The sequence below is a fragment of the Sphaerodactylus townsendi genome, linkage group LG08 (genome assembly GCF_021028975.2).
Source record: "Sphaerodactylus townsendi isolate TG3544 linkage group LG08, MPM_Stown_v2.3, whole genome shotgun sequence".
Lineage (NCBI taxonomy): Eukaryota > Metazoa > Chordata > Lepidosauria > Squamata > Sphaerodactylidae > Sphaerodactylus > Sphaerodactylus townsendi.
In genome coordinates, this window is record NC_059432.1 from 67,551,835 (window position 1) to 67,579,611 (window position 27,777).

At 42.0% G+C, this 27,777-nt stretch overlaps 1 protein-coding gene across 3 annotated transcripts; it reads left to right on the forward strand.

Annotated features, from left to right (window-relative positions):
• The first annotated feature begins 88 nt into the window (after positions 1-88).
• AMMECR1L (AMMECR1 like) lies at positions 89-27,777 on the forward strand. Of its 3 annotated transcripts, XR_007245217.1 has the most exons (9): positions 93-542; positions 1,866-1,977; positions 3,865-4,309; positions 13,560-13,670; positions 14,563-14,677; positions 15,131-15,221; positions 16,214-16,310; positions 18,961-19,244; positions 26,951-27,777. XR_007245217.1 is itself a non-coding variant. In XM_048505046.1 (8 exons), exons 3-8 carry the CDS (start codon positions 3,903-3,905, stop codon positions 19,070-19,072), a joined length of 933 nt encoding a protein of 310 aa, XP_048361003.1. In that variant the 5' UTR covers positions 93-542; positions 1,866-1,977; positions 3,865-3,902; the 3' UTR covers positions 19,073-22,908. The 3 variants fall into 3 exon arrangements, 1 of the variants encoding a protein (XP_048361003.1); XR_007245218.1 differs by lacking the exon at positions 26,951-27,777 and having other exon boundaries at positions 89-542; positions 15,131-15,232; positions 18,961-22,908; XM_048505046.1 differs by lacking the exon at positions 26,951-27,777 and having other exon boundaries at positions 18,961-22,908.

A 27,777-nucleotide genomic window follows, 5' to 3' on the forward strand; every position in this document is an offset into this window, starting at 1 on the left:
TGTTCGATCCGTCTACCCGGGCTGTCTTTGAGTCACGTGACCGCCTTCAGGTATTCACGCGATGCTAGGGGGGCGGAAGTCTCGCTCTTCCGAAGATCTATGGTTTTCCTGTAGAGTTCCAGCCTTCATTTTAAGTCTATGATCTTCGCGGAGCAGATGGGCGGACAGCGCAAACATTCCACCCCCATTACCTCACCTTCAGCGAACGGGCCGCTGGGATAGTGGAGGACCCGGGCTTTTCCGCCTGGCTTCAGCTCTCTTTTCAGCCGGCGGCGAGGCTGGGATTCCTCGTCCGGTATCACGGTGTAGTTTCCCTCCACTGCCTGCCTTGCCTCACCCCGCCCCGCCGGGACCGCTTCTTCGGTGCTCCCCCGGCCCATGGCTCCATGAAGCGCGGGGCGGTAGAGGAGGAGGAGGCGGCGGCGGCGGCGGCGGCGGCGGCGGGGAGGCAAGAGCAGGAGCGGCGGCGCTGGTGGCGGCGGCGGTGGTTGGGGTGAAAGTGACTGGGCAGAGAGCCGTCTCCGGGGCCAGAAAAAGAGAAGGTGGGGATTCTCGCCCTCCGTCTGGACAGCGGCGGCGCTGGAGTGGGGGAAGGGGACAAATGCTCCTGCAGACCTCTTCGACCCCTCCCCTCCCCTCCCCTCCCCTCCCCTCCGACCTTCCTCATCCTCTGTATAAGCCCTTCTGCTTCACTGCTGGAACCTCAGCACCAATCCTTCTGCTCCCTCTAGCTTTTAGCCTTTAGGATATCCGTTTTCTCAACCCCCTATCCCCGTGGTTTCTTTTACCAGGCCGCCAAGTCCACCCCATCTGCTTCCCTCTCACGCTCCCAAAACCCAAGTCCCTCCCCTCTTTGACGTTTCCTTTTTCATATTCCTGCTGTTATGGCTTTTCAGGATCTTCTTCCTGTCTTAGTGTGGTGGGTTTAGGTTGGTTTGCACAGTTGGCCTTGGAATAAAGGTATAAGGCACATTATGGACTGAAAACATGCTATGAAGTAAGACCAATTGCTCCCTCATTTTACCGTTAGTGGTTCTCATACGGGTTTCCTTTTCCTTTCTCTGTCATGCTTAGACTGTAGTCCTGAATAAAATTCAGCTAGTCAGTAAATTGCACTAAACTTTGGTACTGAGTTTAGAGTAAACATGTTTAGAACTGCTGTGACAAAGTGCCTACTTACACAAAATCATCTACTGCAGGCATTATTGTTTGATGCAACCTTGTTCTAGAACACTTTAACTTTTTCAAAGTGTTTCACATGTTAGCTTGATGTATGCTTGTAAAGCAGGCCAGTAATATTGTTCCTGTTTTCTATATTCTGTGCCAGCACTGGTAATCCTTTGCTCGATAAAATCCTTGTCCTCACCCTATTAGTTGTTTTCCTGTGATGCCAACCTTGATATGCCTGACGGTACTTGGTGTCCCTTTTTTCCTTCTTATCAGTGTTTTCATTTTAGTTATGCACCACTGTTCTGCTGTGTGTACATTATCTCTACCATACTGTAAAGTGGCTTTGTATATAGCTCAGTTACTGAGTTGAAGTGCCTTAAAATTATTAAGTGGAAGTAAGGGTTTTTTTAAAGTGCTTATCTTAATTGAAATATTATTAGCCCAGTTCAAGGGCAGAATATGGGAAAGGTGAAGGTCATCAAAAGAATCTTGTGTATATATAAATGTAGCTGAATTCTATACACATTTACTGGAAATTAAGTCTGTACTCAGCATCTCACAAACTCTTATTTGTTATACATGTAGACAGTGTATGTTATCTAGTATATTCCTGTGTCTAATTTACTGGCACGTTGGCAGTGATGCCTTATTTTGTGCAATGGCTCAGCTTATTCCTAAAGCGCTTTTTTTTCCAGGTTTGGGGAACAGGAATGGGACGTGAGAAAAGAAAATTCACTCCAGATATAAAATAGTTTCCCCTTTCACCTGCCCACTTACCCCTTGGCAATAACAAGGTGTCTGCTTTCAGTAAGTATTATCTCAGATGTAGAAAGAGCATGTTTTGTAAAATAGGGTGAGAACAATGCAACAGGGAATGTGGCCTGTTGAAGTGAACTAGTTATCTAGCTGTATGATTCTTTACCCTTATCACCTTACTTCAATGTCTGCTTCAGCCTCTAAGTTTGGTTGTTTAAATGCTGTGCTAATATATTGAGGCCTTTCTCTTACTCATATTGAGTTTAAAAAGCTATTCAAACTAGAGATGCGGAAAGTAATACAGTTTTTCATATAAAGCTTTAATATAAAGCTACTGTTTGAATAACTCTGGGGTTTTTTTTTCATCTGCTGAGACTATTGCAGTTAAGGGTGCATTAATCCTCATTAATCCTTGGACACAGAGGCATTGTTCTTTTCTATTTGCTGATGTCCATAGCATTTCAGCATCTATCATAGCTTCATTTGTGTTCATTTTCAGAGCTTTGCAAAGGTCTTGTGTTCACATCATAAACTTAGAGTTACACTTTGATTACAATCTTCTTTTTGTCATCTGGTACTTATTTTTATTCTATTTCATACTTTCATCCCTGTTGGGAGCCACGATCAGCTTACATCATTCTCCTGTCCTCCATTTTGTACTCACAACAGGTTAATTAGGCTGACTGACCAAATATACGCTAGGCTTCATGTACATACACACAGCTGTACTCCTTCACTCTTTCATTCCTATATGGCTTTCCAAGAATGCAAAACAATTGGTTTGAAAATTTTGTTTTTGCCAAGAAAACAGAAAAGTTAAAGAGGAGATATCGAAATTTTAGTCTGTAGTGTTGATATTTGCCTTCACACAAACTCTTTGGTGCATGTTTGAATACTAATTTCATTAGACAAGTTATGCTGAATTCCATGATGGAATGGCAATAGTCAGTCAGCTTCCAAAATATCTTGAAAGGTAGCTGTTATGAAAATTTATCCTCTTGGTCTTGTCAAATTAAGGAGGAAAAATACTTTCCCAGGCCTAAGTCTTTATGACAAAGGGACGTTTCCTAGCTTACTCCACTGTCTCCTGTTACCTGATTGGATTTTTGTAAGTGGAAGCCAGCTTATGTTAGCGCAACATTAGACCAGTTCATGCAAAACAAATACATTAAGTTTTTGATAAAGTGGGAGGAATCTCCTGCAATTAACTGTTAACTGGAGAATACTGAAATATGCTCAGCTTTATCTTTTGAAACGAGCAAAAAGCAAATTAAATACAGCTGATGTTTTCAGTGGCTGGGGGACCTGAACGATCCCCATGTTTTATGTCTTCTTTTAGAGGTCTGTTTAGAAACATTCATTGAGTACTTTATAGCACTGAATCTATTGAGTCTACTGTGTGCATGGTAACATTGGTCGTTACGCTGTGAATTAGCACATCTAGAAAATCTCAGAATAAAGTTGCACCAGTACGTACAAAATGTGCTTTCTCTTCTGGGATTCAAAAGGCTCTACTGAAATGTTTCTCTAGCTGTGGTTTGGTCTGGTTGATTGCCAAAGAGAAAACAGATTGAGAGTTGTACTACATGACTATTATTAGATAAGATGGTAAAACCTGTGTGAAGATGGGGTTTGCAGGTAGTATGTAGCTCTTAGTTTACATGCTGATCATGCTAGCTTCATAGTGAATTACAGTTTCATGAATAAAATGCAAATGGCCTGTGTATATAATTTGTAATGTCTTGATGTGTTATTCATCAAAGTCTGCTTCCAATTTAGTTTTTGGTCACTCTTGTACAGTCATCTGTGGGGGGGTTTCTGAAATTCACAGGTGTTAATGTGAGAGATGCTGCTTTCTTAGTGTGGAAAAAGTGCATCTCTATAATCTCTTTTTCATTTAGTATAACATCCTATGTTGCATGTCATGTGTTTTGCCAGGGTTCTACAGTGCTCCAGACAGCAAGTGCTGAATCAGGATGGGAAAAAGACGCTGTGTTCCTCCACTTGAGCCCAAGTTGGCAGCAGGCTGTTGTGGGGTAAAGAAACCCAAATTGTCTGGAAGTGGAACACACAGCCACGGGAATCAAGCCACAACTGTGCCAGTCTCTAGTTCAGGTCCTCTTCAGAACCACCAGCATGCAGATGGGGGCAATGGAAGGGAAAACGTATCAGATTTGACTTTGTGCCCTGGAAACTCTCCAATTACTCGAATGAATCCCACTTCAGGAGCCTTGAGCCCACTCGCCCGGCCTAATGGAACTGCCAACAACACCAAGAACCTAGTGGTGACAGCGGAGATGTGCTGCTACTGCTTTGATGTACTCTACTGTCATCTTTATGGTTTCCCTCAGCCACGACTTCCTCGGTTTACCAATGACCCCTAGTGAGTAAACCCCTGGGCATGGGAGGGAAACTGAAAATCCATCATCTGTAATTGTGGGGTAAAAGGGATAAGGTAAGGGTTATTTGGAACATGGGTATATTTTTATGGAGAAATCTGCATATTCTTTTAATGTTTGTAAGGTTGCTTAAAATTTGAAATGAAACTGTGCACCATACACAGAGAACTCGGATAGGCTGACTGTTATGAGGTAGAACTTTATACCTAGTTGTGCTTTTGCAAGGAGGAGGGACCATGCTTTGTGTGCAGAAAGTCCTCAGTTCAGTCTTTGCTGTCTTCAGGTACTGGGTCTTGATAAGGACTGCTCTGCATCCTGGAGAGCTTGTGCCAGACAATACTGACCTAGATTGACCAGTTGCCTGGCTCGGTAGAAAGAAACTTCACATGTTCAATATTTGTTCATATGCCTTAGCCTTGCATCTTTAACAGCCCAATCCAGAGCTGGTGGGTGGGCAGGGATGGTGCTGCCCCCTTCAAAGGGCTTTCTCATGGTGTGGGAAGCCTGAAGAAGTTAAAACAACAACAAAAATCCTGCAGGAAAATCATGGCGTATCTCTACTGGCTGCTTTGCCAGCGCATGGGGGGTAATCAGGCTCTGAAGGCTGACTAAGGTCAGCCATTTCCCCAGAATGCCCCCGCCATTCTGGCACAGGGAGCTTCTGGTCCATGGTGTTCAGCTGCCCAGGTAAGTTGCCTTTTGTGCCAGGAGAATGGGCACTCATGCCAGCGCAGGGATACCCACCTCCACAGTGGTATTCCTCACCCCCATCCCGATTGGGATACCCAGGTCTGTTTTGTTATCATAATAAGTTAAGTAAAATGAAGTGACTGGAATCAGATTGCAGGATAGAGGTCTCCCTTTCCTCCCTAATGTCTATATCTTCCAGCACTTAGCAATGATTTAGGCCTTAACTATTGGTAATACTAATTGAGCTTTGTTATTAACCAGTGGCTTGAAGTCAAAGCGGTCTACACCAGTTCTCAAAATAGCAGGCGAATTAAAGCAGGTGGTACTGTTCTATCTAATATGTATAAGCTGTATCTCTGTAATACACTATTTTACTGTGAGTACAATTTTATTATCTTTGCTGTAACTTGAATTTTCATACTGCAGAATATAACTACATAGCACAACCTTTACTTAGTGCAAAGTTATGTTTGGTAAGAAAGTTAAACTAGGCTGAGGAAGCAAGAATCAAGAAAACTTTGCAGAGGTTTTGAGTGAGATGTGACTTGTTGGAGATGAACAGTGAGGGGTGGTCTTTATGAGTTTGTAACTTAATTCAGTCATATAGATAGATATATAGATAGATAGATAGATAGATATAGATATAATGCATATATATATGCATTCCCCCATTTAAAATTTTGCTTTTCAGAAATTATAGTTACACTCTGCGGTTTTCTTAGTGTCTTTTTAAAAAAACTGTGGCTTGATACCACTTCAGGTTCAATAAATAAGAAGACTATCAGTCAAGATTCCCTGCTTTCACAAATACAATGTAGGGTCAGGCCAGGCTAAAGTGGTTCTCTGTGGCCAGAGCTGGGTCAGCTCATGACTTAAATCTTCTAAGCATTTCCAGGAAAAAGAGAGCTCTGAGATGACAAACTGACTTCAGTTAATCCAAAATCACGTTTTTAGAAAAAGCTTGCTCATTTGGGCTCTGTACCAATTTTCATTCTGGAAAAAAATAGTATTAATGAGTTATGTTTCTTGCATTATTTTCCATACAGGCAGCATGATTCTGAGATCTCATTCATCCTTTGGGGTGCATGTGTGTTCCTCTAAGCTGCATATAACTGAGGCAGAAAAGTCATTAAATATACTTGTTTGTATTTACTATAATTATCTCAAGAGTTTGTATCCCTCCCTTTCTATATGAAGCAAAGGAGTGGTTTAGCCTGGCAACTCTTATCTTGTGGTAAGTGGGGAGAACATAAGAAAAACAGTGCTGGATCAGACCAAGCTCGTCGAGTCCAGCACTCATTTCGCACAGTGGCCAACCAGGTGCCTCTAGGAAATCCCACAAACAGATAATGCAGCAGCATTATCTTGTCCGTGTTCCACAGCACCTAATATAAAAGGCATGCTCTTCTGGTATTAGAGAGAGAGACTTGCCAGCAGCCCGTAGCTGACCTGGTTTAATTCACATTCAGCCCCAGCATCATAGTGTTATGATTTACAAACCAACAGACACATTAGATTTAGTATACTTTACCTGCGATTTCTGTGAAATAATGTAAATGAAAAATCCGAGGTAGTCATCTTCTAAAAGTTCGATGGTGCCAAAGAATCTTAACTCTTTGTCCTTTCTTTGTACTGGTCTGGCATCTAAATTTTTAGATACTACTAGAAGGAATTTGTTCTGTTCTGCTTGCATTAATACTAGATTGGAAATGGTTAGGTTGTAGAGAAAGGCTAACTAAGACTGAAATCTAGTGGCACTTTAAAGAGTTACAACACTTATTCCAGTATCAACTTTCATAAGTCAGAATTCACTTTTTCAGATCTCAGACGTGTAGTGGAGCTTAGTTCCAGCAAGGCTTGCTTGAATTCTGTTCCAGTCAATAAGCTGATTTCTGAACTCAAAAGTCTGGTGATTGCAGGAGGTTTTCCAAAAATATCTCCACAAGAACAGCATAGCAGTAAATAATACTCAAAGACAGATTCCGCATGGGCCGAAAACAGCGGTGTGAAAACAGTATAAAAGGGTTTAAAACGTTGTAAAGGGGTTTACACCATTTTCACACTGCTGTTTTTGGCCCATGCGGAATCCACCAAAGCTAGAAAAAAGAGCACAGTAATAAGGCTAAAACCAACCAAATGTGGGTGCAAATTTAATGTGCATGCTACCTACTATAGCAGTGGTGGCGAACCTATGGCACAGGTGCCAGAGGTGGCACTCAGAGCCCTCTCTGTGGGCACGCGCAAACAGAGTGTCCACCCACCCCACCCACATCTAGGCTGGCCTGGAACTGCTGGGCTCGATTATTAGCATTAAACCTTAGACCAAGTTTGGGGGAAGCAGTGTAGGTAATCCTGTTAAATGCTATTAAACCCCACTGATTTTCATACGAAGAACTAAAGCATGATTCTTTACCTTGGAGTAAGCTCGGTTGCTGGCAATGGGTCGTGATTCACGCATTGGAAGAGTTGCATGGTTGCTTCAAAGCAAAGCCACCGACTACCACCAAACTTACCCCTGGGTGACGCACGCCTCGGAGCCAACCGTTTTTTCTAAACTAAAACTCAGTATTCAAGTTAAATTGCCATGTTGGCACTTTGTGATAAATAAGTGGGTTTTGGGTTGCAATTTGGGCACTCGAAAAGGTTCGCCATCACTGTACTATAGTGACAAAAAGTGAACATGAAATCATACATAACAAGACAAAGCAACAGTGAATTCACAAAAGGCAAGGAAAAAATTGCTGCAGAATTGCATATATGAAACTGTCAAGAGCTATAGTTGTCATTGAAATGATCATGTAAGTCTTGATGTTTGCCCAGCTGATTTCAGTGAGCTTGCCCACAAAAGAGATAAAGCAACCATAGCATGCACAGTGTGATTTTCTGACCTCCCCATTGATAACATAAGTATTCTTTTACCATACCATTTGCATCCAAGGATAAAAATAAATGTTATAAAACCTGAAATCTTGCAAATACCTCAGTCTAAAACTGGAATTAATTGTTTCTATGTATTTATGTGCATTGCAAGGTTTTTGTTGGTTTCAAAATGCGTGTGGGTTTCAAGTAAAAAGCGAGGGAGACTTTTTAACCCTAAATATTAGAAAGCAAGAGGTGCGGAAAGGCGACACATTTGTAATAAATGATCTTAGAACCTCATGACACCTAGAATCCGGGGGTCCAAAAATCTGCTGACTTGCTTGCTATGATGTGTGGTATGATTTATACATAATAACTTAGATTTTCTTGCCTACGAGTATAACCTGTGGGACATTCTACCTGTTTTTCAATCTGTGAAACTGAAGCATACATAATACATGAGTTGAACCATAAGAACATATGGAAAAAGATCTACATATGCCTGATACAGTGGAGAGAACTTGCTTTTTAGGGGAAAGTGATCATGGAGACAGTTTCAGAAATACATAGCAATTGAATATGCAGTTAGCTTCTTGCTGTTACTAGTCCTTGAGTTAATTCACCAGCACTCAGTTACATTTTTCTCAGTTCTGTTATAAAGCTAGTAGCAGCAAAGCCCATTGCAGGGGAAATGCAGTGGGCCCAAGCCAGAGGCCACTACCAGGGGGGCGGGGGTGCACGTTGCACTGGGCATGTGCTTGTGGGAGCGGAAAATCACTCCACTGCGCCTCCCCCCATACTTACCTTAATGAAACAGTGCAGGCTGGAGAAGTGACCTGTTCCCTTCAGGCTGAAAACACCCTGGTGGGAACTACACTTCCCAGGAGACCTTGCGAGCCCCAAGGTCTCATGGGAAGTGTAGTTTCCACCAGGCCATTTTCAGCCTGAAGGGAGCATATTAATTCTACAGTCTGCACTGTTTCACTACAGTAAGTGTGTGGGGCAGGGCGCCACGGAGGGGATGTGTGGAAAACACAGAGCGCACTGTACGGCCCAGCTACACCTCTGGCCCCAGCAAAGGATGGAAAAGGAAGCATCTCCATTGCAATGGACTTTAGTGGACCCCACCCCACCCTTCCTTGCAGTGCAACACTTACCTGGGTGTGGGGCGTGGGAAAGGTTAGAGAGTGTGACTTGAGGTAGGTTGGAAGGTGAACATAGGTGGAGGGTGGGGAGGAGTGACTTAGAGTGAGGTTTGGGGTGGAGGATGATGAAATAGAGTGGCTTGGGATGGTGGGGGGGATGAAAGGGGATGCTTGGAGTAGGGGAGGGGTATAATGTATGGCAGGAGTGGGGAAGGGTTGGTAGGTGAATATGAATTTGGGGAAGGTTGGCAGGTTAGCATTGGAATGGGGAAGGGTGGCAAGGTGATGCTTGGGGTGGGGGGGGAATGTTGAAAGATGTGGGGGAGGGTTGGCTGGTTAGTATTGGGGTGGGAAAGGGTGGCAAGGTGAGGCTTAGGGTGATGCAAGTGTTGGCAAGTAGGGGAGGGTTAGAAGGTGAGAATCGGGGTGGGGGAGGGTTAGAAGGTGAGACTTGGAGTGGGGATGGTTGGCAGGTGTGGCTAGGGGTAGGGGAAGGGTGGAAAGGTTAGGCGTGGTGTGGGGAAAGGTAGAAAGGGGGTGGGAGTTGATAGGTGAATATGAGGGCGGGGAGGGTTGCCAGGTTAGTATTGGGGGAGAGTGGCAGGGTGAGGCTTAGGATGAGGAGAGTTAGAAGTTGAGACTTGGGTGGGGGAAGGTTGGGAAGCTACCTTAGAGTAAGGGGAGGGTCGAATTGAGATGGTTGGGGGTGGGGAAGGTGAAAGGGGATTGTTGCGCCTGCGGAGCAGTTCCACGAGCCCAGCCTGGGGTTTTGGGAAAGCTTCACCGAGCCCTTTGTAGACCTGGCGCTGATGTTGGGGTGGGGAAAGCAAGCAAGCTGGGGAGAACTTCCCCAGGTCTCTGCCTGACAGTGGATCAGCTTTTCTGCAGCCCAGGTGGGCTGTTGGGGGAGGGGAGGGGCTTCTGGGGTTCACAGAGCAACCAGGGGAGAAAAGTAATGTCCCCACCATGAACCATCCACCAATTATGCACTTTTAAAAGTGCTTTTTTAAAGTGCCCATTGGTGAAGGGTTCATTGTCAGGACATTCAATTTCTTTGTGCTTTATTGTTTAGGATTGCTAAAAGGAATAGGTTTGAAAGTTCATCAATGAGACAACTAGGTAACTGGCAAGCAGCTTCCATAATCAGTCATTCTTTAGGAAGAATTCATGAAAAATGAATGAGATCCCATGATATCGAGTCCAGTATCAATGTTTTTGTATGAGAAATAATAAACTACATAACACTGAGTCTGATTACTGAATGACATGATTAGAACAAATTATAAAACCACTAGAGGGCCCCAGCCACGCGTTGCTGTGGTTTATTGTGGTGAAATGGAAAAGGAACAGTAGCAGCAAATCAATTGCAGAGGCCAGCAGTACGTGCTCATGCAAACACGCAGCCTGATACTGTGCGATGTCATTGATGTGTGTGCCCGCATTCCTTGGGGGGGGGGGAATGGAAAGGCACCCCTCCCACACATCTAGGCTGGCTGGTCATGATCCTTTACCTGGGAGTAAGTTTGGTTGGTGGCAATGGGTGTCGCTTCTGAGGAAACCCTCTGAGGGCGCGATGCAGCCATTCAAAGTATGTCAGTTGCTCTACCAAGCTTACTCCTGAGTAATGCGTGCCTGGTTCTCTTAACTGTAACCGCAGTATTCAGGGAATCTAGGGTGCCTGGCCCCTCCCTCCCTTCCCTTGCATGTCCGCCCCTCACTCTCTTCCCTCCCTCACTTCTCTTCCCTTGCATGCCACCCCTCCTTCCCTTCCCTTTTCTTCCGCTAGGGTGGGTGGGTCATATCAAGATGGTGGGCCCCCTGCCTCCCGTCCCTTGCATGCTACCCCTCACTGTCTCCCCTCTCTCACTTCTCTTCCCTTGCATGCCTCCCAATCCGTCCCTTTCCTCTCCCTCCCTCTCTTCCTTTGCATGCCACCCCTCCCTCCCTTCCCTCTCCCTCGTGTGAATGTGTGTGTATGTGTTTCACTTCCACTCGAGTTACTGCCTATGTACTGTTTCCACTGCTCATATCTGGCCATCTGAGTGAACATTCTAAGCTGCACGAACATTCTAAGGGTGACAGTTACACACAGGCAGCTGCATGTCCTTCCCCAGGGAGCGCCAGGAAAAAAGCATTTTACCTGGGCCAGGTGTGAAATTTCAGGTATGTGAACATCTAAAAACACTCTCGCCTGGCTGACTATAGTGGCTGGGAATTTTCAGAGGAATTGGCCCAGCAGTTACTGAGGTATACTGTCATCAACAAAAACACTGTTAGCTTTTTATATATATATAGATTTGTAAATGTCTATTAGAAAATTGGATTGCTGGTGATAGTTAATGGAGATTTAAAACAACTTTTGTCCAGAGTTGATATACTTAATAGGAAAGCAAAAAGAATTAGGCTGATAGATGTATCTGATGAACTGGTCACAAGTTCCTAAAACCTGGTTCCGTTATCGGCTGTTAATCTTTAATTAACACATGACATTCTTTTTGGTGACCTAGAGAAATAGAGCTATAATCATTGTGCCTTGCGCTCAGCGGTTCTTTTGCTGTATTATAGGCTACTAGTGTGTACTTTAAAAATTATTGTTTTAATTCCATATTAGAAAGCTGGGATTATTGCTTTCATTAAATATCAGGAACATTATTATCACTTTGGAAAGTCATGTTGTCAGAAATTTCCATTTTAATTAATGCTGGAACAGTACTCTCAATTGAGTGAAAACTATAATCTGCTGGTTCTAAAGTTATGAAAGGAAATTAAAATAATGATTTTTAAAAAGTGCTTTGTCACCCAGGGACAGAAGAAACAGGGAGGAAGTGTTCCCCATACCCAAGTTGGCCCACGACATATCAACCCTTTAAACGGCTACTGTAGACCTGGCCTCCTGATGGTAGATGTACCACCCATTGAAAATAGTAGCCCTTTAACCTTAAGAGGTGATGTGCCACCTTCAATACGCTGGCTCCTCCTTAGCAGCTCCTGCTGTTTCCTGAACAATTCTGGTATTAAGTACCTTAATCGGGAATATCAGGGAGTGCCTTTTACAGTGTCAGACAAGGGCAATCCAGTCCTAGAAATATCAGGTATTTTATTGGGTTGGCACTAGCTGATTACATAGCCTTGCTGTAGACCAGTGATTTTATCTGTTCTCTGTAAACCACTACATATTCTTACCTGGTAGGCTTTATATAACCTGGCCACTTGAAACTCTGCTGATATTGCTTTACACAATTGTACATGGTTTGGTGGACCAACTGTTATGGGGAGGGGTGTCTTATGAAGTGAACAAAATAAATAAACATTTGCTGGGCATTCCCAGGTTTTGCATTTTTACTTACACTGCCTTCATGTGATGTATGCATTTTCCGGAGTGACAAAGTAGTTTGATATATTTGTATAAGCATGTGTTCTCTAAGGAAGATTTTAAGATGGCAAATGAAGATTTGTGAATTATCATAGGAAGTCATTTCCTGGAGCCAAGACTTGATTCCACCATAATTTAATTAATTTTTCTAGTCATGATCTCATTAAACCCATTATTTGAACTGTGTTATAATGCTTAATCTCAAAAAGACAGGTACTTTTCCTGTGGGTCATTATTTCAATAGAAAAATATTCATAACAGTGTTAACAGTCCATCATGTTTAGGCACACTTAAGCCATCTGAAATCTTGAGTGGCTTTAAGCATGCAACACATGATTGATAGAGGATGAGGGATTCAAGTTTAAGTGATAATGGTACAGATTCTAAAAAATTATCTCTGAACTGTAGTAGGGATATTTGGTACATTGTTCAAGCCTTCTGAGATCCCTGAAGAACTGCTCTTGTGAATCTGTAGGATACTGTGTTAAATTGGCTGCCATCTTATGAGATTCTTGTTTCCTTTATTCAAGACCTCACAAGAATGGGGAGGCAATTCCAGTGTATTCCTCCCCTTCAGGTACTGCCTTCCAACACCACATCCTGTTAACTCCTGAGATTCTCAAAATACTTAGGAACAGGTTTTTCCATTCTGAGAATAGAAGGGTAGAAAAGCCTCCTCCCTGAGGTCTGCTCAGTTCACAGTTCTTGAGAACCAGCCTAAATTAAAACGTCAATATCTTTTAATTCAGATTTATTTTTCAATTACATTATTTGAGAAGAGAAACTTACTAGAATCTAGTCTATTTAAAAATCAAGTTTAAGTTTAAAATGTGTTTTAATTGTTTTAGCCACCCTGAAAAACTGTGGATTTTAAACAGACTGATGAAAGAAATGCAACTGAAACATACACAGGCTCGTCAGCATTTGAGGGTAGTATATTAAAACAATAGGGATCCTAAGTGTTTAATGAAGACTTAGTGACAGGTGATATGAATGAGAAGGAAAATGCTAGCTTGCAAAGGTTTAGCTAAATAAAAGGCAGTATGTTCTGAGTAGGCATATTTGGATTCTCATTACCAGAGTGTTTGTATCCTTCTCATGCTTAAATTGGCTTCTCCCACAGCATGAATTATTTGAAGCTGGAGTTTTTGTGTTATGCATTTTCAGTCCTCTCTTTGTGACGTGGAAGACAGGGCGAGACAAGCGACTTCGGGGCTGCATTGGGACTTTCTCTGCCATGAATCTTCACTCAGGACTCAGGGAATACACATTAACCAGGTAAAGACAAGAAACTTGATTTAGGGGCTTTGTGTGGTAAACATATCTTATGTATAGTGTTGTGTATGGCACGGTGGTTTCCTTCTGTCTAATTGTGACACAGGAGCATCTAGTTCTGTCTATCTCCAGATAGACAGGTGCACTATGGTGTTCCATTTGGGAATAGAAGACCATCTGTTGGAGATTATGGCCTGTATGCTAAGTAACCAGTCTTGGCAGCAAGCACAGTGTATTAATGCTCAAAGGATCACACTGGCTTCCTCGAATCTTGCAGGCACAATTTGAGGTATTGATTATTTTGTTGTGTTTCAGTACAAAACAGCTAATATGTGCAGTGTAAAAATAAATACGTAAAATCAGTTAAATATATCAAAAACTATATTCTAAAATTAAGCTTTGATGTTTAAAAAGCACAAAATAACTCAAAAATAGGACAGTATAAAGGGTAAAATATCTGATCAATGGTGTTGTCCTATAAAGTCATAAAATATATAGCTAGCATACATTTAAGTAGCCATTCGACCCACCCCCAGGTGCAGTGGAAGGATACTGAGGTATTCCCTATTGGTAATTCATGGATATCAAATACCATTTCTCCGTGGAATTACCAGAGAATAAGCATTTTGGAAAGCACTACAGTGTATTCTCACGTCTTCATTTTAATTCTTCATTTTAACTCTACTTAGAAATCACTTGTATATCTCCTGCTGGGGTACGTGCAGTGTTTTGTTTTGATGGTATTCGTTTCACACGTAATACATCTGAAACCTGTTCTAAAGTCATATTCCTTGTCCTAACCCTATGGGATAATATGAACAGATGTTTTACTGAATATTTGATTAAGCATAACAAGGCTTCGTTTTCAGTTGTGTTTGTTCTGTTGTCATTCCAGTGCACTTAAAGACAGCAGATTTCCACCCCTGACCCGTGAGGAGCTGCCTAAACTTTTCTGCTCTGTCTCCCTCCTCACTAATTTTGAGGATGCCACTGACTACTTGGACTGGGAGGTGAGGACAGTTCTGTTTGGGGATTGGCATCACTTTTGCATACAATTTGGGCTCGGTGATCTGTCTGCCTTATTATAAGGATAGTTGTAGGAAGGAGGGGAACTAACAAGCTGGGCAAATGTTTACTCCAGTAGCACTTCATCTGTGGTAACGGGAAGTTAAGGGCAAGAGGAGGGGAGATTGTGATTAGATTTATGGTGGTGTGTATTTTTAGTTTTGCATTAGCAAGAGTTGCTTAAACAATGACTGATATGGTTTGCCCGATTAATTCTTCTCTGTGGCAATACCTAATGGGATCACTGAAGAAAGGCACCTTATGGGTGCTTACAGTACAAAAAAGTGAGGCAAGGTAAAGGCAGGGTTTGCCCGCAGAGTGAATGAGCAGCAATAGAAAATGTTCGGTGCATTGTTATGGAAAACACTTCTCAGTTGCCTTTATATTTCCATTGTCAGGTGGGAATCCATGGAATCAGAATTGAGTTCATCAATGAGAAAGGTGTCAAACGCACAGCCACATACTTACCTGAGGTTGCTAAGGAACAAGGTGGGTTTGTGGTAAGCTGAACTTCCCCCATGAGCAAAAGTAGCCTGTATGTAAAGATTGGGATTGTGAATCTGGATTTCGCAATAACTGCAAAAGTCAACTAAAGTCATTAATCAGAGGCTATACAGGAGTATTTCCTTTATTCTAGTTACACATTCAGTAAGTTTTTTCAACACTGACTGTGGTTTGACTGATGTTTCATTCGTATAAAAAACGAACTCCTAGCTTAATTCACTAGTTGAATCCAAAGATTTGTAAATCTGATATTTTCCAACCCTGCATGAGTTTTTTTATTCTGCCTTATTTCAAACACAGATCTAGAGTAACCCTTGATCTTCCCACAGTGCAAAGCTCTTTGCCACAAATACGGTCAACAACTTGGCCTTCTTTGAAGAACACCCCATCATCCATCACTGTAATTATACAAAATATTCCTTCTGCTCAGAGAGGTACATTTGTGTCTTCTGGAAAGAAGTCAAAAGATCAAAATACAATGTGTTAACATCAGGTCTTCAACATCTTAATACACTGCCTCATTACTGGGACACTCAAGATTTTAATTTGCTTTCTGTGTGTTTTATGTTGAGGAACCTGAATATATATCTGACTAAAATAGGATGAGTCCTTGTAAAATTTAACATACAGCACTTGCTTGGCTAAGGCTAGTGGGTTGAGTCCAGTGGTGTTGCTCTACAGGCATACTTGCAATTACATTGGTAAAATTGTACTTCTCGTGGCAGATGAAGAAATAGCAGTTTCTGTGCATGCCTCCCTTTCATATCAGGAGCAGTATTTCAAAGGGCCGCAGGGAAGTACCTCTGCCAGCTTTATCGTAGTGTATCCAACCCATTCTGTTTAAACATATATAAGATGATGAATCATTAGATTTTTATCAGCATCTGTGATACTCTCAACTTGTTTTTCTTTCTGAGACACTCTCTTTTTCCTTAAAATTAATGTGTATTTAGCTCTCTGCTGCTGTTTTTAAACAGATTGGGATCAGATTCAGACAATAGACTCCTTACTCAGGAAAGGTGGTTTCAAAGCTCCAATTACCAATGACTTTAGAAAAACTATTAAACTCACCAGGTAAGATGCACATTTTATTTTTGTAATTTTTAGCTGTTCATTTGCTACTGTTTATGGTAGAACATGTTCATGAAGGTTTGAGCTCTGTTTACCATGTGACTTTTTTCTCTTGTTCTCTGCCTAGGATAGTCTTCTCAGGTTGAAGGCTGACTTCTAAGATTCTATCTCTGTGTCCTTGCTTTATTTGTGTAGTATTTTGAATTCTAGAGGATTAATTTTTAAAACAAATTAAACATGCATCTGTCATCAAGGCTGTTCTCAGTTCTGCAGGCTTCAGGCAAGACTCTTGCAATAAGCCACCCTCAAACCCACTCTCATGGGGCAGCGAAACTGGCTGATGGGGGCTAATTTTTCTAATTCCCTTGTTTCCCCACAGTACCAGCAGCAACAGCTCCTGCTGGCATTTCTGGCTTCCACTCTAAATTCTTCCTCTTTGGGCCCAGTGACAGTAAGGAGAAGTGGCAGCTTGTACATGAGAGGGTGTGTGCTCTCTTTTTTCCCAGTGGGATTGGGAGTGATCAACTACTTTGAGGGAGCGCCCGCTGCCAGTTTATTAATTCCTGAGGGAGAGAGCCGATAAACAAGGGGAGGACCAGATGCTTCTCATAGCTGTTAGTGGAATGAGCTGAAGAGGAAAAGGTTGCATGGTAAATGGGAGGTGGAGTTTGCAGTAGGAATGTGAAGCTACTGTTGCAGAGCATCCTGAAAAATGATGGTCCTTACCGGGGGTGGCCCAATGATGTCAACATCTGATAGTGGATCTCTCCACTCTTTGACTTGTTTCTCTCTGGAAAAAGAGTCTTGCTTTGGAGTGACTCAAACCCAGCCATGGATGTGCCTACAGATGTGTGAGCCTGACAAATCAAATCAAATTCAATAAGAAGAAGAGTTTGGATTTATATCACCCTTTCTCTCCTGTAGGAGACTCAAATGGGGCTTACAAACTCTTCCCCGCTCACAACAAACACCGTGTGAGGTAGGTGGGGCTGAAAGAGCTCCGATAAGCTGTGACTCTCCCAAGGTCACCCAGCTGGCATGTGTTGGCGTGCACAGGCTAATCTGAATCCCCAGATAAGCCTCCACAGCTCAAGCGGCAGAGTGGGGAATCAAACCCGGTTCCTCCAGATTAGAATGCACCTGCTCTTAACTACTACGCCACTACTGCTCCTACAGTCTAAGTACAGTCTTAGGCAAAATTCAGGGGGAGAAAGGTTTTTGTTGGTTTGTTTGTTTTTCTTTTTTTATAATTGCCTTGAATGTGAGCAAGAAAGGCAAACTGTAAATAAATAGAATGATAAAATTGACTTTTCCCATTTTTCCAAGAGAAAAATTAGGAACATTTGGAGAACATAAAACTCTTATGAAGCATAGACTCTATCTAAGACAAATAATTGTTCCTATGTATACAGTAGACATACAACTTATTTTAATAAAAATGTTTATATATGAATAACTTTGGCAGCAAGTAATATGCTTTAAAGGGTTTAATAATACATTATTAGAGTTAATTGCTTGCAGCATTACAAAAATTTAACTTGATATCCAGATATTCTGGTAGTCCTGTTGTGACTGTGTTTTTCAGATAATACATTTTCTTTTGTTTACTACAATTTTTTTCTGATTTCAGCTTTTCCTTCCTACATGGCAAAAATTTAAGATACAAATGCTAAGGGGGCATAGAGTGCAGCAGTTTGCAGTATTTTGCAGTTTGCAGTATCTTTCAAGTATTTTGCAATTTTGCTTATAAAAAACTCCAGGCATTTATACTTTCAAATTCCATAAAAATGCCAAATTGTACAATAATGTAACTACATTATAAATTATACATATTTTTGTTAGATCAGTATAATATTAGATATGTTATGTAGGTAAGAATTGCATACTTTAAACTTCTCTTAAAATTTCTGGGGATTTTTTATTGCTTCAGAATTTCTGGAAAACTGGAAAGTTCAGGAAGAGTCACTGCCCAAATAAGGAGTTCTCTTCGTCAAGTTTGCTTTACCGTCAGTCCCAGCCTAGGCAGAGGGGAGTTCTTTATTTTGGGCAGGCAGTGACTCCCCCTGATGTCACTGCCCAAATAAGTAGCTCCCTCTGCCTGCCGCTGGGTTTGACAAAGCCCAGCCAGCCAGGCTTTGCTGGGGTAGGGAGGTTGTCCCTGCTGGCTGTGGGGGTTCCCCATTCGCCCTCCGGGAGGGCAGCAACAAGGGGCTTCCCAGCCACGGAGGTTGTCCTGGCCCCGCCCCCAGCCTCATTAGAGCCTGCCGGCTGCGTCTTGTGATCGCTAGAAAATGGTGACTGGCATATAAGCCAAGGGGGATTTTCTTAGCCTTTAAACAGGGCTGAAAAACTCGGCTTATGCGCGAGAATATACGGTAAATGTTCTTGAACTCATGGACATTGTATACAAGTTGTACAGCTTTTAGTAGTGAAGGAGGCAGACTTGGAAAGTTCTAGGAAACCTTTGTAATGGATTGTTTTAACTTGCTGAAACTGTCTCCTACCATCAAACCAAAAGGCTAAGTAACAGTTAAATCATAAAACTATATATTTTAAAATTAAAGGAATTCTATTGTTAAAATATTTATCTTTACCTGTAGAGCTGTAGGTAACTAGATATGTCCTTTAATATATTTTTCAATACTTTTTTTAGGTATCGCAGTGAGAAGGTGACAATCAGTTATGCAGAGTACATGGCTTCTCGTCAGCATTGTTTCCAGAATGGCACTCTTCATGCCCCGCCCCTCTACAATCATTACTCCTGACACAAGGCTGCATGACCAGTCCCGCCCCCCAGCTGCCACTAACAGCTATGACATCATTGGGGCAGATGCCTCCTCTTCCTGGTCCAGTTACTTCTATTACTGCACCATTTTATGATGCTAGCTTCCGTTGCCAAGTCTGCCTTGCAGCTGACTGAGGGGTTGGGGGAATCTGGTGAGTGCAACTGAACTCCAGGGAGCACAAGTCTTACCTCTTCTTTGCTTCAGAATTAAGGTTCAGTTGGTTTGCGGCTCCAAGACTAGCAGTTGCAGTTAGGTAGAAAGAATCTTGATGAACAGCAGTACCACTTCAGATTGCTCTCTGTGTTAAATTGCACTGTGTTTATTTGAATTGTTAATTATGACAGTCCCCTCGGATCAAGTTGGAGAGTTCTCCTGGCAGTCTGGGCAACGGAGTCCAACAACAGATTTTTAGGTTTATTTTTAATTTTTTAAAACCTCTGATATTTACTTACTATGAGCTGATTAGTCTTAACATATCCCAGGCAAGCAGATGACATGACATGTTGCAAGGAGGGACTCCTCTTTGTAGAGGTTGGCAATTGCTCGACGCTTCGAACGGGGAAACAATTTGCTGCAGATAAAATAATTGCATATAGAGATTTCAGTTCTTGCATCTAGCCACTTTTGCTTTTAACACAGAAGGGAAGTAGCCCTTAGACATGGGCCCACAAATACATCTGTGAAGGTGTACTAGTTGTTAATGGGAATGGCTTAGTTTCTTTTCCTCTCTAGAATATGAACTCATTTTTCTTTGGAGCTGCTCTGGGTACCTAACCTGAACATTCGCATCAGGGTCTGCAGTTGGACTGGGGCAAGTCTGTTTCCCACAAAGCCATTACTACAGTCCTAGAAGGAAAATACATAAAAATTGTTTAAAGGAAGTATTCAGTGGAGACTGTTTAACAGGCAGCAGCTTTCTCCATCAAGATTCTGATATCCAGATAAAGAAATATGGTAAATATTGGCCTTTAAGTTGCTATCTAATACAGCCATGCTACTGCTTTAGTCCTAAATCCATGCTCTTGGACATAAATGAAATTGGTTTAAATTGAACTTGCTTCTAAGTAAATATACTTAGAACTGGGACCTGAGGAATGTTTGGCTGCCAAAAAAAATCTGTTAACTCCTATTCACTTTTTACTATCCTATAGATTTTTTGTTCTTTTCCCCTTATTGCTAAAAATACCCAGAACACCCAAGTAGTAAATGAATTGCACCCTTTTCTGTTCACCCTCCTGGGTCTGTTGTGTGAGTTGCTGAATGATGTCATGAATGCAGCTGGCATTATGACTCTTCCTAAATGAATCCACAGGAACTATGGAATGATAATGCAGGACTTCTGAATGTCTTGATCATTTGATGGGCAAAGAAAACCCTAAAAAAGCATAGTATAATGATTTTTTTACCATGTGTGTAGTAAAAATAGCTTTTATAGATGGCTGATTAGAGGGCATTTATTGAGCATTCTCTTGGATTGAGATGTAGGTCTTCAATCTCTAGGTTTAATAAACATTGCCCTGGAAAGGCAAAGTGTCAAGAGCTGCCTGAACAAATGTTGAATCATTGATGTATAAATAGACAATGAATAGCCCATAGTAGTAAATAATATTTATTATTATCTGGCTTGATTGCACAAAGAAAAAGGGAAGATAGCAATCTGATACCATCTTCCTTGCAACAGACAGTTCACAATCTAGAATGTCTCCAAAAGTGCCAGTCTAAGTGGAGTTACATCCTTCTAAGCCTGTTGATATCAGTGGACTAGAAGGATGTAAGTATGCTTAGGATGACACAGAAAATCACAACTTTGAGCACTACTGTTCCTTACATTGCCCCAGAAGAGAAAAGAACCTCATTTGCCAATGAAAATTTACCTAGTTGTGAAATGTGGAAAGGCACTCATCCCAGATAATCTGCAGAACCAACAGCTTTAGATTTGTATTTTGCGTGGATTGCCACTTTCCCTTTCTGATGATGTTGAACTGTGTTCGGATATGAAGGGACTGTTCCATGATTTCCTGCTTCTGAGAATAAATCAGCCTTGTTACAAATTAGAGTGATTTTTGTATTACTATCCAAGCTGCCCTGGACTGATAGGAAACTGTAGAGGGGAGAGGTGGGTTCAGCTCTGGTCATACCATCCATCTCTGCTCTCAGACAGTATTGAAACATAGGGCTACACTAATTACTATTCAAGTGTTCTATGTTAGAATTTAAATTGTAAAGATTTTTTTAAAGCAAAAATGAAAAAATAATAAATGGTGCTAAACTTTCACCCCTGAGCACATTCGGTGAGACTGGTCATGCAGGCATATAGTGCCAGGCTATTCAATCCTGCTTTCTATTTCCTTTTCAAATGTTTGCCCTGTTATGTGTCTTCAGCAGTGTAATAGTGTTAATCAATTTAATTTTAAAGGGGGGAGGGAGTTTAGGAGCGGGGGTGGGGTGGGGCTTTGCTGCCATTCTAAAGAACAGACTTTTAGGAGTGTCTTGACCTATTTGGTTTAATTTTACCATTACACTGATGTAAGTTAAATTGGTTTGGGAGTGAGAGATGGTCTCATTTCTTGTCCCTGTTTTCATCCCAATCAACCACTCTCATGTAAATGGAAATGCCTCTGTTAAAATTGGATTATGGTGTTTTCTTGTAGTAAGCAGCACAGCAACCAGGCCACGAAGCACTCATGAGTTCTCTGAGGAAAAGGGCCTATTCAGCATTGGTCTCACACAGAGTCCGGTTACAAAGCAACTGAAGAAGTCAAGTGTTCCTGCAAAATGTATAGGAGGGATAGGCTGTCCTCAAAGAGAGCCCCCCCTTCTGTATCACACATAGCAGTAGTGCATGGAATTGAGCCCAAACTGAAATGTACTGCATTTCAGTTGACTAACTGGCATTTTTTCAAAAGTTGTGGGAATCAATAAAATACCCAAAAGATAATCACCTTTTCTAGAGTTCTAGTCTGTTGTTTTCCTCAGCTGAATAGGCGGTAATCTAATCATGTGAAGACCTTAGCAATAGCCTTGTGGTCTGACTGGGAACTGGCTCATCCTTAGCTACAAGTAAGTGCCTTTTGGTCTTAATGGGCTTATTTCTGGAAATCTGTGGTTGGGAATCTCCCTTGTTACAGCCATGTATGTCTAGTTATTTTGGGGAGGTGTTTCCCAGTTAAAACAAGGACTGTCTTTGATCACTGTTGTCTATTCATTATTTGATGTCCCTTGGTAGTGTTCCCTTTTTATAATGACTAACAGCCAATCTCAATAGAGGCATTCCAATGTGAAAGATTTTAAGGTCAAACTATCATACCTGCAGATAACAGGTTGGATCATGCAGATCTATTCCACTAACCATAGCGCCTTCTTCTGCTGCAAGGTTCCTTTCTCTGATGCAAGAACTTCTTTCAGTAGCCACTTTTGTCAGAGAAAGGGATTTCTGCTAGAAAAATGTGCTGCTGTTAGCAGAATGGATTCACAGGACCTAACCCATCACATCTATTGATAAGGGCAAAGTATTCTGTAAATTTTAATATTTAGGAGTTATTGAATTTCACATTTGTTTTCCCTAATTCATCTTACCATCAGTCTTCACTGACTGTTTTCTGTTCTGTTTTTTAGAGCCAAAATGGTTAAGGTTTGGTTAACTTGAGTTTATTTCTTTTTAAAGCAAGGAACCTCCTTTACCTTCAATGCAAAGATGTCAGACCAATTCTTTGTTATTACACTTGGTTGCCTCCTAGCTATATAACTTCTGAGTGTAAATCATTGAACTTTACCCTCTAATGAAGTATTGTAGAAAATAAATTGTAATGGATACATTTTTATCTTGTCTTTTTTTATTGGTGTCTGTTTTTGAGAGTAGTAGTAATTACACATTGATTTTTGTAAAAAAAAAATCAAGTTTCTGAAAACACAAAATAGAAATTTAAAGGCAAGCAATGAGGCAGAACCAATACAAATTGGATGCAGTCACATGTTAAAATATTGGAAATAGTAATATTGGCCTTTAAAAAAATAAGCCTTCATGTTCATAATTCTGTAATATTTGTCTCCTGATGTGTACATGAATTTGAGTGATATGTTATCCTGAATTTTCAGTGTCAGAGGAGTCTAAAAGTGGTTGATACTGAAGAGAAAAATTGAGAGAACAGTTCTCAACTAGCTACTAATACCTAACAATGCAGTGTGTGAACTGCGAAATGAAAGCTGAGTATCAATTCAACATGCATAATTCCAGTTCAGTGTCAGTGTATGTCAAGTCTGTTCAAAGCAAAATGGACAAATACATGTGTTTATCATTCAGTAAGTAGTAAATATCAGCTATGAAATTTTGGGGAAGGTATAATTCAGTAGTAGATCATGTGCTTTACCTACAAAACCTCTCTGAATGAAACCCTTGTGTTTTCATTTTAAAGTTTCCCAGGTTTCAGATGCTGACAGTTTTTTTTCTACTAGAAATCCTGAAAAGCCGATACTGTAGATAATATTCCAGGGTGCCCAATCTTTCTGAGACTGGGTATTTGGGGAAAGACTGCCACCTCAATGGCTGCCATGGGAACAAGTATACTAAAAAATGTTGGCAGTTCCAAGGCAAGCATCCTTTTATGATGAAACTAGAAGTGTCCTCAACAGCCTCACTTGTGCTACTACTCCAATCAGGAGCCAGAGCACCTAGTGCTCAGAGCTGCATTGTGTGCCAGGTACTCAGTTTTTTGCTAATAAAACTCCTGTTTCCCTGCATTCCACCTACCCTATTAAAATAGATTGAATAAAAACAAGATGAGCAAGGTTTTATTGGAGTTTAAAGTACTGTAATATTTTAGTAGGGTAATCAGGCAGCTCTTCTGAAACTGGGGAACATAATAATCCATCTGAAACATTGTTCCAGAAAAGGAAAGCCAACAAGTTTTACTTTGGCTCACAGCACATCTGTCAGTACATGATCAAACTTGAAGTGAAATAGTCCATGCACCTGGTACTCTTAAGTACATCTATAAATTGTCTAAGTGCTGTTGATTTAGATGGGAGTTGCAAAGGGTTGCAGCCCTATTGGGATGATAGTATCATTGCAGTCTCAAATAGATTAAGGCTGCAGTTCTAGCCAAATGCTAAAGCTGGAAATATTTTTTCCAGCCTGCAACTGTCCCATATGTTTTTCGTGTACATATTGCACTCTGGTCTTTGAATGACTTTTAGTTAATTTTCTCATTTTTCAATTGGATAGGCATCTTGCTGTGTGTTAAACCTGTTGCTTCGGATAGTATTCATGTTGGGCTTCATGTTTCCCTAATATAGAGAGCGGCGCAATATTACAACTATGTCATAAGGGTGCTTAAACTCCCTGTGTTGGGTATCACTTGTATCACTTTGGAAAGTTGCCAAACATACCTCCTAGCACATGCACAAAGTTTCAATCACTTGTCACCACTGTTGGTTATGTTTAGTTGCTATGGAGCAACCAGTGCCACTACGCCAGGTTGCAGGGGCCAGTAATGCAGCTACCCTGCCTGGCTTCTCTGCATCCAGAGTTGGAGCTTCAAAGAAGAGGCTGGAGATCCCTGCAGTTGTCATGCAGCTGCCCTGCCATACAGCAGCTAAGGAAAGGGGAGAGGGGCCTGCATGGCACCCGCCCAATTACTTGCCCACTGAGGCAGCTTGGCAAGCAGGCTGGTGAGCATCATGCAGCACCCTCTTTTCCTCTGACCCAGTCCTGTCTCAGTGCCAGCAGAGATAGCCATGCCTACAGCTGTCCTCACAGCTGCAGTGGAAAAAGGAGTACACACACATGCTTCTCACTTGCAGCCCATGCAGCAGCCATCCTCTGACTGCGTCATCTGCTGCCACAGCATCAAAAATTCGTAGATGACTGAGGTGTGTGATGATGGGAACAAAGTTGAAGGAGATATTTGACTATTGCCCAAAGCTCCAGAATCACTAACACCACACCTCTCTCCCCACATGACACTCATTCTCCTTCCTTTTACATGCATAATCTAGGACAGTGGTGGCGAACCTTTGGCACTCCAGATGTTATGGACTACAATTCCCATCAGCCCCTGCCAGCATGGTCAATTGGCCATGCTGGCAGGGGCTGATGGGATCAGAAGTAGTCCATAACGCCCTGAGGAATATAAGGTTACTTCCACTGATCTAGGAGTTGATCTTAACTGCTGGTTTTTGGTTTGTTCAATAACAGCTTTTGCTGATTGGCTCTTGAATTTTCCAGTACATGGAACAGAATATGGAATGTTGCACCATCAGTCACTTAGTCCTCATGCAGTCTTCCAATGAGTAAACCTTTTGCAGTGGTATCTTGTTCTTCATCCCAGTACAGGGTTAATGTATCTGCAGCTCCTTTATACCAAACAGTACTTCTAATAAGTTGATATATCTTGTTTTGTGAATGCATATGGGTGACACATGCTTTCTCTGAGCACCTAATGCTTAGCTGAAGAATCGCTCCTCTTACCATTCTGCTATTCTATCGTTTCAGTCATGGCAGGTTTTTCTCCAGTGCTGTTAAGTCCTTTATGTCCTAGGGAACAACATTATGTCTCAGTTCATGTATGTAATTCAACTTACATTGCAGAAGTTTCAAGAGTTTACATCAATTACATTATACATTATGGTAGAGCAAACACACAAGACTACATCTTTACATTGGGATGTGCTTTTGTGTTGAGGTACACAATCTTGGAATTTAATCTCCTATTGCAAGCAATCCAACCTTTGTTACATCATAACACATTCTCCTTGTGTGAACTATGACCCTCAAACACATCTGTGCATCCCCAACTGCTGGGGAAAGGTGGGAAAGTGGTTAGGACTCACAAGAGCATGTATGCATGTCTCTTCTCCATCCCAAAATTAATGCTCTAACCTGCATGAATTTATCTGTCTTTATTAAATTTTTGCATATTCCCTACCCTTGGCAACAGAAAATGCATTGTGAGCCCTTTACTCATTAGTTTATCCATGTCTAATCATACAATCATACAGTGTGTTAGTTTTTTCATCTATAATAATGATGCCTTCCAGTCTGACTTTAGACAATTATAATGGTGCTTCAAGTATACCTATTGCATGAGTATGCCTGTGATTCAGCCAGCCTTTGAAAAGAGGTGGGGGAAAGCCTTGTTAAGTATATTGTTACCTTAAAATTATTCTTTCGTATACACTAACGCAATCCTGAGAGGATGGGGAGGCCCAAAAGCACCTATGGAACCAACCAGCTCATCTGGCAATGTACCTCAGAAACACACAAGCATATCTTGAAGATATGCTGGCATAGTCCACCCCCCCCCCCCCCCCACACACACACACACACACACATACACACTGCTACTGCATCATGGTTGGGCACTGGCACAACAATGCTACACACCCCCACTGGAGCATTGTGGATGCAAGCTGAGTACTGGCAAGAGAAGGGGTGGGGCTAGGATGTGGTAACTCCCTAAACTCCCTGTGGAACACTCCCCAGAACTGGCATTAAGTTCTGTTCACAAAACCCATGGTGCAGCCATAGGAGCCCTATGCATAGAAGTCCAAATGCTTCCCCATAGCTGAGGTCCCATCCAAAATTCCTGCATACTTCAGGATGCCAACAATACCTAGCAGCTGGGTACACACTCTCCCACACCCAATCATGGTCCCCCTTTCCCAGTGCAACATAAACCCCAGTCAGTATACTCGGACTTCAGATGTTAGTGTGACATGGGATTATTGTCTCCCATGCTCTTGATGGGCTCACTTAGAGCATATTGATTGCACCTTGGTTGTTGGAAAAGCACAGAAAGGGCACTAAACTTGATCTTAGCCAATAATATTACAGTTTGACTAATATGTTTCTCTGTCTAGAACCCATACAGGTACCTCATCACTGCAGACACACACCAAACAGGAGGACCTATCACTACAACCCTGATAAGTAAGCTGGGTCAGAGATCTGGCAGCCTCAGATTGGGAGTCTGCACCAACCATGGTAAGGATGCTGATAGCCTTATGTCGGGCCAGGTCACTCCCTCCAAGCAAGGGAGTGGATACAGCTGAAACATGAGGTGACTGACTGGCAGCTGTGCCTCATGAAACTGCCAAACACTCATGGCACTTATTTCCTCATAGGATAGGAGCATTATGCAGCAGCACCTGTGGATGGAGTACAGACAGTTGAAATGCAACTCAATACAGGGTAAGTGTCAGCACCACCAGTACCCTGAAGGGGTATTCTGGCAAATGGAGTCTTCCTTTATTCTCATGGGGGAACCACAAATCCTACTGCTGTTCCACAGGCATAGTTGCAGTTGTGCCTGTGCTGTCTGTCACCATTGCATATGTCTGCTTGGCATCTGTGGAAGTGGTGATTCAACAGGAAGGCGGCATGAGAGGATGGCATTCATAATGCAGTATGGACTGGCTGCAGGGACTAGTGTGGGCACAGTCATGGTGCTGCCATCTCATGGGTTCCAGCTCCTGCACTTATTAGGATGTTCAGACAGTTATCTATCTGGTATATCCATCCCAATCTCACTGTGATAGACTGGACTTGCCCTGTCTTCCCATGGCTCCCTGGAGCAATTTGCAAAAGGTGCAGGGGCTACACTGGACAGAGGGAGTTCACTACCCAAGTCATTGGATCTTGTAAATATTTCCCAACTACTGTTCAATAAAGTTTGGAGTGTTCAAAA

Excerpts from the sequence above, each read along its gene's own strand:
- AMMECR1L (XM_048505046.1), top strand. The coding sequence starts at position 3,903 with ATGGGAAAAAGACGCTGTGTTCCTCCACTTGAGCCCAAGTTGGCAGCA. Across the intron at positions 4,310-13,559 it reads CGGTTTACCAATGACCCCTA|TCCTCTCTTTGTGACGTGGA; the intron begins GTGAGTAAACCC and ends ATGCATTTTCAG. Across the intron at positions 13,671-14,562 it reads AGGGAATACACATTAACCAG|TGCACTTAAAGACAGCAGAT; the intron begins GTAAAGACAAGA and ends TTGTCATTCCAG.